At 46.2% G+C, this 13,683-nt stretch overlaps 1 protein-coding gene across 1 annotated transcript; it reads right to left on the bottom strand.

Moving 5' to 3' along the window:
- Positions 1 to 390: 390 nt before the first annotated feature.
- On the bottom strand, positions 391 to 876 carry LOC133375173 (uncharacterized). Its single transcript, XM_061606743.1, has one exon. The coding sequence runs from the start codon at positions 874 to 876 to the stop codon at positions 391 to 393; it is 486 nt and encodes a 161-aa protein (XP_061462727.1).
- Between the last annotated feature and the right edge of the window lie 12,807 nt (positions 877 to 13,683).

Raw genomic sequence — 13,683 nt, 5'->3', positions numbered from 1 at the left:
CCAGCGTAAAGTTTCCCCACCAAAAGGAGTGTTTTGGAGCAGCTCCTCTGGAGAAATCAGAGCTTGGAAGAGTTACTTTTTTGAACTACAGCTCCCAACAGCCCAATCCAGTGGCCATGCTGGCTGGGGCTGATGCCAGTTGTAGTTCAAAAAAGTAGCTTTTCCAAGCTCTGGGAGAAATCCATAATGAAAGCATTTAGGAACATAGGAACATTGGGGATTGAACTTCCCCCAGCACCAGCTTCTAGCAATCTCACTCCTCAGCACTGCCTTAATAAAATCTCAAGAATGGAAATGAGCTTGAAGGAAGACCTTAATGATGGACAATCACCCTGAAGCAGGAATCATAATGTGTATACCAGATCTCCATTGGCCTTCCCTTGTACGGGACTACTTTGGTGGCCACTGGGGTGGTTGCTTCTTCTGCTGGTGCTGGTGTTTATGCTGCTCCACCAGAGGAGGAGGTTGGGTGGGGAGGTGACCTTCAGCTTCTTTAGGAGGAGGAGGATGGCCTGTCTTTAGGAACTCTTGGCTTAGTGCACGAGGCAAATCTAGGCCTTCCTTGTGCTGCTGCTCAGCCTGCGATGGACGCTCCTCCTCCTCTCCTGATGGAGGTCCACGCTTGGACTCCAGCTTGTCTTCCACTTCTGCATCGGATGTAGGTGGCTGGGAAGGCGGTTTGTTCCTTTCGTGGTGCTCCTTGTCTCTCCGGAGCAGATTTTCTGGGTCTTTGGTTGCTGGGGGCTGATGTTCCGGTTCTAGGTCCGGTCCGTGGAGCGTTAGCGGTTCTGAGATGGGTTCTGAAGTCACCTTGCTCAGTGCAGGGGGTAGGACAGAGCTCTGCTTCTGCTGCTGATGACTTTGCTCCACCGACATCTTATGGCTCCTTAATTCAACCTGCGAGAGACAACAGCGATATTTGATACGTGCTGGGATTTTAAAAAAAAACTTGAAAACAGGGAAGAATTTGGGGAAGGGCCATAGCTCTACTTCACAAGCAGAAGGTCTGAGGTTCAGTCCCTGGCTTCTCCAGTCTGGAGTCCTAGAGAGTCACTGCAGTCAATGTAGGCAACAGGGGTGTAGTGGTCCAGGGTCTCAGGGGGGTCTTAGACCCTTTACGTTTTGGGGAGCAGGGTCCCAGCATGGTCCCTATGTCTCCAGTGTCCTATGAGTCAATCAGCATGAAAGTGGAGTGTGCTGGCCACTGAGAAGAGTCTTCTAACATCCTTCCTTGTCCTCGCCGGCTGACTGGAGCCAATCAGAGTAAATGGAGGTGAATCAGCCACTGAGAACACTCTTCTCAGTAGCTAACACTCTAATACACTCCCCTTTTGTGTTGATTGGATCCTAGGGACATCTGTTGCTGTGGGAGAAGCTGCACTTGGGAAGAACTGAGGAGTGTGGAGATGACAATGGAGAGCGAGCGAGGGGGCACGGCTGTGAGGAAATGTGCCATGACTATCATGAAGGGAACCTGCCCTTCTGAATTCGTCACTACGCTACTGGTAGGCAATACTGAGCCAATGGTCTGACTCAGTATATGTTTCTTAGAGGAGGGGTGGGAAGCATGGATAACAAAACAGAACCTCGTCTGGTTCCATCTTGGGGTGGGGTTAAAACTTGGCCACATCCATGTGGTCATTTAGCTGCTTTCATTTATTATATTTGTGTATCACGTTCCCTTTTTAAAAAAAAGTCCCAATGTGATTTACATAGGGAAGTGCCGCAGCTTACTGGAAGAGTGTCTGCTTTGCATGCAGGAAGTCCCAGGTCCAATCCCCAAAGGCATCTCCAGGTAGGGCCAGGAGAGATTCCTGCCTGAAACCCTGGAGAGTGGCTGCCAGTCAGTGTAGACAGTACTGAGCTAGATGGACCATTGGTCTGACTCAGTTTAAGGCAGATTTCGATCTTCTCATGTACAACCAAATAAAAATGCAATAATACGATGACCTAAGCATTGTTTAAAAAAAAATGTCTGGCCTCTTCCTTGCTTATTTTTTAGCAGGGTGGGATGGGTTATGCCTGTCTTTTTATATACGTTATGGCTGTGTTTTTTAGCTTTTCATTTTCTTATATGTATGTGTGTGTGTGTGTGTTGTTTTAATGTTTGAATTATTTTGTAAGTCGCTGTGGGTTACTTCCCGTGCAAAAAAGTAATGAATAAATGCAAATAATCCAGCAATCTACTGGAAGTGAAAAGCCGCTGTAAACAAACACAGTTTTCAAGACACTCCCCAATGCATGTAGAGGAGGAGGCATAATTGATTTTTTTCCCCTAAGAACGTATTCTGCAATTTAAACCCACATCTGTTTGCATTTATTTAAACAACAAGAATCAAAAATTTAACAATACCATAATATATCACTGGTGCTGCTCAAACAAATGATGACAAGGTTGGTTCAGGCAGGTCTTCTTTGGGAGAATATTTGATTAAGGGGGGACGTGTTGGCTACTACAGAGATGGCATTTTCCTTTTTAAAAATGTGTATTTCTTTTATTTATGTTTTATTTTCTTAAAATTATATCCTGCCTTTCTTCAACCATGAACACCAAAGTGTTATTCATGTGGTTCCCAGCTGGCCTCCCATCCAGGCATTGACCAGACCCAAACTTCCTTAGCTTCAAGCTAGGTGATGACCACATTGGCCTTCTGAGAGTTACCGTAAGAAATCTGAATCGTCACCTTTTTCTTTTTTCCATCTGTCAGGTGGTTGAACTGCTACTTCCTCCTCCTTCCTGAATTAATCACTTAAGTGATACCAACCAGTCAGGGATCACAGAGTGAACGGGATGATGTCACAGTGCTACGCAACCAATCTGATTTGGCCAAATGATGACATATCCAGAGATGCCCTATCTAGAGACGCCCAAACTGTTCTCAGTTAACCATACACCAAGTCAGACTCTTGGTCCACCTAGCTCAGTATTGCCTACTTTGGCTCTACAGCATTTCAGACTGGGAGTGTTTTGCAGCTGTGCCTGGAGATAACAGAGTTTGAATTTAGAACCTTCTGCATGCAAGGCAGATGCTCCATCACTGAGCTATGGTCCTTCTCCAGCGTTATGCTCCTAAAGTTAGTTAGCTCCAAACTGGGCTACTTTAATGTGCTTTACATGGGCCTGCCTTTGAAGATTATTCAGAAATTTCAATTGGTGCAAACGCATGCTGACGTGGACGCTAGTGGGGGCCAGAAAGTCTGGCCACAAAACATTGAGGTTGCACCACTTGCATTGGTTACCACCAGTGTTTGTTTGTTTACTTATTAAAATATTTAATAAGCCACACTTTTCATAAAGGAGTATCAAAGCGGCATTGCCCCATACAAAAACATAATTGATTTTCTTTAACAAATGGTTAAAAGCAGTAATAAAAGCATCCATAAATACTGCATTTGTTGGAAAAGAATATTAAAAGGCCTGTTTAGAAAGTTTGCTTTTCAGGAAACACCTGAAAGAAAGAAGGGATGGTTCCTGCCAAACCTCTGAAGGCTTGGTCCCTGGTGGATGTCAACCAAATCTCAGGGGCGTAGGGAACCACCAAGAGTGCCCCATCAGAAAATCTCCGTGATCAAGGTGGAACACGGAGTCAGGCGGTCCTCAGTATGTTTCAGGGCTCAATTAAAAGTGCTGGTGTTAACTTTTAGTGCCCAAAATCAGGGCTGGGGAACATGTGGACCTCCACATGGTGTTAGAACACAAACACTCATCATCCTAGATTTCATTCCGTGACTGACCCCTCCCCCAAGATCTGGTATTACTGGAGACAGATAACATAATCTCCCCTTTTTCTGAAGTTCAGTGTTGGGCGGGCTGTTGCTTATGAAGCCAAAAACAGCATTGAGAACACGCAAGGGAGAAATACAATGAGAGCAAGAAACCCCAAAGTTTAAAAAGGTAAAGGTAAAGGTGTCCCCACACTTATAGTGCGAGTCGTTTCCGACTCTTAGGGTGACGTCTTGCGACGTTTTACTAGGCAGACCGTATATATGGGGTGGAATTGCCAGTTCCTTCCCCGGCCTTTCTTTACCCCCCAGCATATGCCGGGTACACATTTTACCAACCACGGATGGATGGAAGGCTGAGTGGACCTCGACCCCTTTTACCGGAGATTCGACTTCCTCTTTCCGTTGGAATTGAACTCTGGCCGTGAGCAGAGCTTCGGCTGCGTTACCACCGCTTACCACTCTGTGCCACAGAGTTTACAGAAGTACAAAAAAAATCTAAGGAAAAATGCTGGCAGGGGCTGATGGGAGTCAGAGTTCAGCAACATCTGAAGGGCACCAGACGGCAGGGACGCTCTCTTATGTCACTCTCCTCTCATCCCTGTTTGAATCTACAAAACTGACCTGAGAATAGCAAAAGGTTCTGCATGATAGCTTACTCACCCAAACCCTCAAGTCAAAACAAGGCTCCTTTGTCTCTGCAAAGCTGTTGGAATGGCTCTGGAAAGAGGAGCAAAACAGTGGTCCTTTTTAAAAAGGGTTTGGGGGGGCGTTCCAGTGCGTCACACATACCCTTCTGCTTCAAAACGCATTGCAACCCCATCAGCTCATTCAAATTATCAGTTTGGGCCATTCCAACGATAGAAGACTCCCAAGTGAGGCATTAAAAAAAAAGAGAGGTATCTCTGACTCGCACCTTTGTCAGGCCTGCCTCACCACACCCAATAGTTCTTCCCCCCTGAAACACCAAGATCTTTTTTAAAATAACATAAACCCACATTTTTTTTTCAAATTCTCAGCTGTTCTCCAAAGACGCTGGGAAGGAGTGACCACCTTAACAACAGCCGAGATTCTTGTCATGCGAACATTGGAAGAACACCCACCCAGCCTTGAAAGGTTTCCAGACATAGACCATCTCTTTTCCTTTCGACCAACATAGCCATTGATAGATCTCCCCTCCTTTGTGGAATTATAGAATCGGCCCACTTTCTCAAGACCTGATGACCATGAAAAATGCAATGGATTGCTTTCAAGTCGATTCTGACTTATGGTGACCCTATGAATAGGGTTTTCATGGTAAGCGGTATTCAGAGGGGGTTCACACTTGCCTCCCTCTGAGGCTGAGAGGCAGTGACTGGCCCGAGGTCACCCAGTGAGTTTCATGTCTATGTGGGGATTTGACCCCTGGTCTTCCAGGTTGTAGTCCAACACTCTAACCACTATACCACACTGGCTCTCACTTATGACCATAACAGCAGGAAAAAGTAACCTAAGTCCCAAGGGCCAAATGCAGCCCTCCAGGCTTCTTTATATGGCCTTCCAGACTCTCCACAGACCACACCCCTCTTTGACCACACCACTTTTCCCCAGGCCACACCTTCTTTGGGTCCGCCTTGAGGGTTTTTGCTGAGTTAGAATGTGTCCTTGAACCCCAACCATGCCTTGCTTGTCTGGATGAAGGATAGAGAGGGGCACATGCAAGCATGGGTAGAAATTAGCTTACCCTTCAATGGCAAAATTCACGTTCATAACTTTGCCCACTTTTGCTCTTGCTCCTGCCTGCCACTGGCATGTGCCCCCCCGAAGACTACCCAGAAGAGAATGTGGCCATCAAGCTGAAAACCCCTGACACACAATATAGTCGGGAAACCTGTAGCCTGCAGCCTAATTTTGCCATCTCTTTGGGTTACTTTCAAATAACTTTTGCAAGAGATTGGTTCAGACCTCTTGAATAATCGGTCCTTCCCCCAGTGCCCTGATGGGGTTTTGGGGGGGGGAATGAGGGAGGGAAATAAGAGAGGAGGGCAGAAAGAGAGAGAGGAGGAGTGGCAGAGAGAGAGAAAAGGGGGTGATATAAACTGCATTCACAGTTGGCATGCAGCCCCTGACAGATTACCCTCAAGGGTATGCTACCCTCAACAGAAGAATAAATGTCCCTGCCACATGGAAACATGGAATCCTAGAGCTGGAGGGTGCCTTGCAGAACATCCAGTTCATGCTTCATTCAGGAAATCAGGAAACTAAATAATCCCCAACAGATAGCTGGCCGGCCTCCCTTTGAAAGGGGGAGTCCACCACCCATCTGGTTAATTGGTTGCATTGTTGAACGGCTCTGACTGTTAAAGTTGCATTTCTCTGAAAGTGAAACCACAAACCCCCCCTCCTGTGATGTAAGCCCACTAGGTTTAGTCTTGCCTTCTGGGGCAGCAGAGAACAAGTCTTTGCCCTCTTCCAAGCCATGGCCCTTCAGGTATTTGCAGAGCGCTGTCATGTAGGAAATGGTAGCTCAATGGCAGAGCATCTGCTTTGCATGCAGAAGGTCCCAGGTTCAATCACCGGCACCTCCAGGTAGGGCTGGCAGAGACCCCAGTCTGAAAGCCCTGGAAAACTGTTGCCAGTCAGAGAACACCTAGAGTAGCCAATGTGGAGCCCTCCAGATGTTGCTGGACTACAATTCCCAGTAGTCCCAGCATGGCCAATGATCAAGGAGCTGTAGTCCAACAATTTCTGGAACGAACCACATTGGCCATCCCACTTATATTGCCTAACCTTGCCCTAGAAAAGGTGTGGAGAACCTTGGCTGAACTACAACACCCATCATCGTTGGGCATTGGCCATGCTTGCTGGGACTGATGGAATCTGTAGTTCAGCAACATCTGGAGGGCCAAAGGTTCCTGCCCTAGAACATCTTCCCACCCCCCATAATCTTTAACCACTGGAAAACCACTGGGAAAAACAGAAGGGAGTAGAAAAAGGGGAAGGCCAAACAAGAGATGGGTTGATTCCATAAAGGAAGCCACAGACCTGAACTTACAAGATCTGAACAGGGTGGCTCATGACAGATGCTATTGGAGGTCGCTGATTCATAGGGCCGCCATAAGTCGTAATCGACTCGAAGGCACATAACAACAGACAATACTGAGCTACATTAACCAGTATGTCCCAACCACAACCTTCTTAGCTCTCAGCCTAGCCAGCCTACAAGGCCCTTCCCAAATCTTTGAGCCTAGGATTCTATTATGCTCGGCGAGATCCAATCCCAGAAGGCCATTTTGGTGTTCTCTTTGTGAAACTGAGCCGTTTCCCCATTATTCTGTCTGATCCTGGCTATGTATCGCGCGTGTAATGCTTTGCAGAACAGCACCAAGTTTCTAATCTGGAGGTTTAACTTGTCTCCCTGTCTATCGTTCTCACTCTTCCTTTGTAATTCGTCCGGCCACATTTGTTTCCCTTAGGAAATTTGTGGGTTGGACTGAGAAGGAAATGTTCCTAGTCCTGGAATGAGTTTCTTTGTAGGCATCAGGAGCTGCAGAACTGGATTTTCAAGGGCACAGCTCGCCACGGATTGCTTGATTATAGCTTGTCCTCCTTTTTGTTGTTGTTGCTGCTGTTGCTTTCTCTCCACCCTCATCCTCATTTGTTCAACATGACTTCAAGGTGCACACCTGCATTCCACTTGCAGTGGCTCATCCTTTGGACCAGATTCCATCTCTCTCTCTCTCTCTCTCTCTCTCTCTGTCTCTCTCTCTCTCATGCTGGCAAAACCATTTGGATCTGGCCGTGGTGCAGTCACACACATTTTGGTTAGACATTAGGCAGCTGCCATCTTGTGTGTGCTTGTGCACTTTAGCCTTGAGTCTCGCAATGCACTCTGTGCTCGGTTGGGGAAAACATTCGGTTCAGTTTGCATTTAAAGCTGAATCTATCAAATTTGCACGTTCCAAAACTTCTCTGAAATTTTGCATTGAAGTTCTTCAACCAAACAGTGTTAACAAATATGCATATGTTATGGGGAAATGTGCTTAAAGATGCGTGTATTATTTATTCATTCATTACATTTATACCCTGCCTTTCTTTTCAGGATTGAAACCCAAGGTGGTTTACATATGGTTAATTAAGTCCTACTGCTACAGGAATTTTAGTATTTCCAGGACAGAGGCTTAACACCCAACTCTGTGGCCCAAGTCAAAATGTTCTAAACAGCTGATTAGGAAGGTAACCAAGTTGCAAGAAGGGTGGCTGTGCCTTCTTTCCAAAGGCCGCCAACTCTTGCACTGTATCTACATGGCCTTTATATGATCCACCACCAGCAGCTCTCCTTTTCCCATAGGTGACTTTGCCATCAAAATTGTCTACTGGGACCTTGATATCTGCCTCAATCTGCAAAATGCATTAGTGAAAACAACATACCAACGTGTTAGGTGAAATGCCTTGCAAAGATGTGTACATTAGTTAAAACTGCATACAAAAATGTGTTTAGTGGGAGAAATTCACACTAAAATGCTGAAGAATTTTCACGAGGATTTTTTTTTAAACACACACACAAATTGCGGCAGAATTGCTGTGGGAGGTTGGCCTTGTAGGCCCCTTCCAACTCTACTATTCTATGATTCTATTCTATGATCTATGAATTTCAGACTGGAAAAATGAGAAAATCAAAACGGGCAGATCTTTCCATCCCTAACTCTGTGTTGGGCAGATTTTCCAGGGGGGGGGAACAACCTGGTGCTTGCTCAGAATGGGACCACTCTCTCAAGACATCGAAACAACAAGGAACTGTGCTGATCTAGATAGGCTTGGTATGAGGCATCCTATGTTACCGTCAAAGGTGCTAGCTACAACGGCCACATTCTGCCTTCACGGTCAAAAGCAGTATGTCTCGGAATACCAGTTGCTGGGATTCACAAGTGAGGAAAGTTGATGCTGTGCTCAGATCCTACTTGCAGGCTTCCCACTGAAGCATCTGGGTGGTCACTATGAGACCAGGATTAGGGATGGGAGAAAGTTTCGATTCAGCTTGCATCTCAAGCATATCGGTGTAAGAACCGAAACTCAGCCAGTCCTTCAAGATTCACACCTTATGCTTCGCTCACGCGCACACACACATTGGTAAGGTGCTCCACCTCTAGCATTCACATGAAGGAATGACGTTGGGATTAGAAAGAAATCTAAAATAAGGCCTCTGTGGGTTTTCTGAATACAGTACTGGGATCTAAAAGCCAGAGGGAGCCCTTGCCCGTAAAATACACCACAGAGCAAGCCATATTAGTTCACAGGCTATAATTATCATACAACTCCCCTGCTGCAACAGCTGCACTGGCTGCCAATCTGTTTCCAGACACAATTCAAAGTGCTGGTTATGACCTATAAAGCCCTATACAGCTTAGGTCCAGGCTATCTGTCAGACCGTATCTCCCTAGATGAACCTACCCGGACCCTGAGATCTTCAGGAGAGACCCTTCTCACAATCCCAACACCTTCACAAGTGCGACTGGTGGGGACACGAGACAGGGCCTTTTCGGTGGCTGCCCCTAGGCTCTGGAACTCCTTCCCTAGGGAGGCAAGAATGGCCTCCTCTGTGCAGTCCTTCCACCGACAGCTAAAGACTTTTTTCTTCCGGCAGGCCTTTGGAATTGAAGGCTTTAAGGGTAGTGATTGAAGAGGGTGCTGAATGTTATTGTTTTACTTGTATGCTCTTAAACTGGGCTGCAGTATTTTAAGTGTATGGCTAATTGGTTTTAACATCTTAATAGTTTAATTCTGTTTTAATGCTGATTTTTATATGTTTTATATGATATGTACTTACTTTTATCTGGAAGCCGCCTTGAGTTCCAGTTTGGAAAAAGGGTGGGGTATAAATAAAGATAACAACAACAACAACAACAACAATAATAATAATGGATGCAGAGAGATGTGTTAGGAAGAACCAGTTTCACTCCTGCAATTCCCCTTAGTTGCTGAAGGTAAACCCTGCATCAGCAAAAAATATCCCAGGAAGCATCTCTTGGAGATAGAAGGAATTGCAATGGTCCCATTCAGGGGTTCTCAGTTACCACAGCCCACCCAGTGATTCCTCATTCTCCCAGAGACCTTCCTCCCCTCGGTCATGTCGCTGGACCAATGTCAACTCCAGCTACTAACTTCCTGCATGGAAAGTGAGGTGTCCCTCCTTTGAGGGGAAAAGCCTAGAGATTTCGAGGGGAATTAGAGAGATTAAACAATGATGTTATCATCACCACCTGGGGATAGAAAGAAAAGGGACAAGAGAGGAAAGCTGATATTATTATTATTTATTGCATTTATATACCGCCCCATAGCTGAAGCTCTCTGGACGGTTTACAACAAGGTGATAAGGCTATCGATGGCTGCTAGACACAATGGCTATGTTGTACCTTCATTGCTGGAGGCAGCATGCTGAATCTCAGGTGGGGAGAATTGCTGTTATGTTCAGGTCCTACTCCTGGACCGGCCATGTTGTTCGAATGCCTGATCACCGTCTTCCAAAGCAGCTACTTTACTCCCAACTTAAGGACGGAAAATGGAATATCTGTGGACAGCAAAAGAGGTTTAAAAATGTTCTCAAAGCTAATCTAAAAAAATGTAACATGAGCATCGAGAACTGGGAAACCTTGGCCCATGAGTTTCCCAATTGGAGATCGGCCATTATCAAAGGTGCTATGGACTTTGAAGAAGCACGAGTACAGGGTGAAAGGGATAAATGAGCTAAGCAGAAAGCACGTCAAGCAAATCCTCATAGTGACCATCTTCCATCTGGAAGCCTATGTCCTCACTGTGGGAGGCTGTGTGTATCCAGAATTGGCCTCCACAGTCTCTTATGGACCCACCATTAAAGACCTTATCTTGGAAGACAATCTTACTCGGCCATGAGTGATCGCCAATGCAACTCCTGGGCTTCCCAGAGACATCTGGTTGACTACTGTGAAAGTAGGATGCTGGACTAGATGGGCCACTGGCCTGATCCAGCAAGTCTGTTATGTTCTTAAGCTATGTTTTATTAAACCATGGCTTAGTATTACATGTGAACCCTGTCCAGCAGCTTAACTATGTTTTAGACAAATCCATGGAAGATATGGCTATCAGTGGCTACGAGCCATGCATGGCTATGTTCTACCTCCACTATCAGAGGTGATATGCTTCAGAATACCAGTTGTAGGGAGTTGCTGTTGTACTCAGGACCTGCTTGGGGGTTTCACACTGGGGCATCTGGTAGACCACTGTGAAAACAAGATGCTGGGCTAGGTGGGTCTTTAGCCTGGTCTAGCAGCAAGGCACTTGTGTTTATTTATCCATATATTTAAGATTTATATACTGCTTAATTATTCCAATTTCTAAGCAGTGTACATAAAAACAAACCAGACAGAAAATGAAACAATAAAACAATATAAATGTATCATAAAACCAAATAGTACCTTAAAATGCCTGCTGGAACAAGAACATCTGAATGCCCCTGAATGTCAACAAGGAGGGTGCCTGTCTAATCTCAGTCAGGAGGGGTTCCCACAGGCTTGGGCCCACTACACTGAATGCACAGCTTGTAACAGTAATCATCTGTGCATCTGAGCAATGGGGGACCACCAGCAGAGACTCCCCAAAAGATCTCAGTGAACAGTCGGGATGTAAGGGATCAGACAGTCTTTAAGATATCCTGAGCCAAAGGGGCAAAGGGCCTTGTACATTAATGCAAGAACCTTGATCCTGGAAAAACCCTGAACCTGGAAGAGCCTTCCTTGAACCTGGAAGAACCTTCCTTGAACCTGGAAGAACCTTCCTCAAACCTGGAAGAACCCTTCTTGAACCTGGAAGAACCTTCCTTGAACATGGAAGAACCTTCCTCAAACCTGGAAGAACCCTTCTTGAACCTGGAAGAACCTTCCTTGAACCTGGAAGAACCTACCTTGTACTTGGAAGAACCCTTCTTGAACCTGGAAGAACCTTCAAACCTGGAAGAACCCTTCTTGAACCTGAAGAACCTTCCTTGAACCTGGAAGAAACTTCCTTGTACTTGGAAGAACCTGGAACCTGGAAGAACCTTCCTTGAACCTGAAAGAACCTACCTTGAACCTGGAAGAACCTGGAACCTGACCAAGTAACATATGGGCAGCCAGTCCAAGCTTTGGAGCACTGGAGTTATGAGCTGGCAGTAGTCTCTTCCCATTGAGTCTGTTCTTAAGAAGAAGAAGGGAATGTTAGGTGAGCGGGGCGGAGGGATGAAAGAGCCTGGCCCTTTGGAGGGGTGAAGAAATATGCAGGAGAGGGACAAACATACTTTGAGAGGCATGGGTAAGGAAGGGGAAAATAAAAAAACCTTTCTCTGCTTAGAACAAGGAAGGGGAACCTTAGACCCACTGGCTAAATACACCCCTCCATCCTTCTTTATCTGGCCCTTGGAACTCTCCCAAGGACATACCCCCTACCAGACCCACTTTTCATCCGCCTTGAGTGTTTTTGTCTGGCTGGAATGCATCCTTGAACTCAGATAACAATGCTTCTTGTTTTCCTGGCTGGATGGAGCATAGAGTGTGAGCATTTCCCTCTTTTTTCCCGCTGTATACGCTTATGGAAGCTGGAGGCATGCATCACATAATGATACATCAGGTAAGATCCTTGTTGCACCATTGTTGGAAGATCTGATCACCTCGAGAGGTGGCCAAGTTTGTCTGATGCAACCTCTCGCAAGAGCATGAATGATACGTGTAAGTCTGAGGGAAAGGTGAAGGAGTTTGGTGCAGGAGGCGAAGCCAGAAAGCAAGGCCGCAACCCAGGGCATGCCTCCGTGGTAGTAAGCCCCATACAAATCCATGAGGATTACTTCTGAGGAAACCCAGCAGGGCTGGGCTCTACGCTTCTCCTAGAGACAGTTCCTCTATGCATGCCGGGCGGGGGCCAAAGGAGGAAGAAGTGGAATCTGAAATGTTACTCATTTTGACGTAGTGGCTATTGAGTCATCGCAGATTTCAAGACATGGTGCCTTGAAGCCATGAAGGGTTATGTCAGGGGTGAAAGAATTGGGCATTGTTGGGGCTGCTTGGGGGCTTAGGGACGTAGGACACTGCTGTACACTGAGTCAGACCATTGGTCCACCTGACTTAGCATTGTCTACACAGACTGGCAGCAGCTCCCCTCCCTCTGCATCTCCAAGTAGGTCTGGGAGAGACCCCTGCCAGTCTGTGTCATCATTGGTGATCGCCCGTGACCGAGTAAGATTGTCTTCCAAGAGAAGGTCTTTAACGGTGGGTCCATAAGTGACTGTGGAGACCAGGCCTAGACCCACACAGTCTCCCACAGTGAGGACATCGGTTTCCAGATGGAAGACAGTGACAATGAGGACTTGCTTGATGTGCCTTCCACTTAGCTCATTTAGTGCCTGTCTGCGTAGACAGTCCTCAGCTAGGTGGACCAATGGTCTGGCTCAGGATAAGGAGGTTCCTTGTGTTCCTAACGTCATCCATTGCAGTAGTCGCTTGGAAAAGAGGGGCTAATGATGGTCCATGTGATTCATATCACAGGATCAGCACCTTCCCTTCTTTCATTTTAAGAGGCTTTCCCAGCCCTTCTGTTGGGTAACCCAGGAGTCCAGAGCCTGGTGGCCCACCAGCTGTTGTTGGGCTCTGCTGCCCATCATACTTGACTATTGGTCATGAGAAATGAGATGCTGCTGTAGACAGGCCTTTTGTCTGATCCAACAGGGCTCTTTTTATTTTTAAACAAAGTTTATCAGCCTCTCGATTGTAACAAAACCTCAAATGGGTTACATTTTTAAAAAATAACAATGACCAAGAGAGTTCAGAACAGGTGTTTTTAAAGGATCAAAACTAACTGATAAGCTACAAAAAAAGTTCAAAACACAGGTGCCTTCTACATGCATGGGTAGACTTGTGTAAACAAAAAAACTTTTTAAGCAGGTGCCGGGAAGAGTACAGCGAAGGCGCCTGCCTGATG

The sequence above is a fragment of the Rhineura floridana genome, chromosome 22 (genome assembly GCF_030035675.1).
Source record: "Rhineura floridana isolate rRhiFlo1 chromosome 22, rRhiFlo1.hap2, whole genome shotgun sequence".
Classification (NCBI taxonomy): domain Eukaryota; kingdom Metazoa; phylum Chordata; class Lepidosauria; order Squamata; family Rhineuridae; genus Rhineura; species Rhineura floridana.
This window is presented reverse-complemented; position numbering and strand designations above follow the sequence as displayed.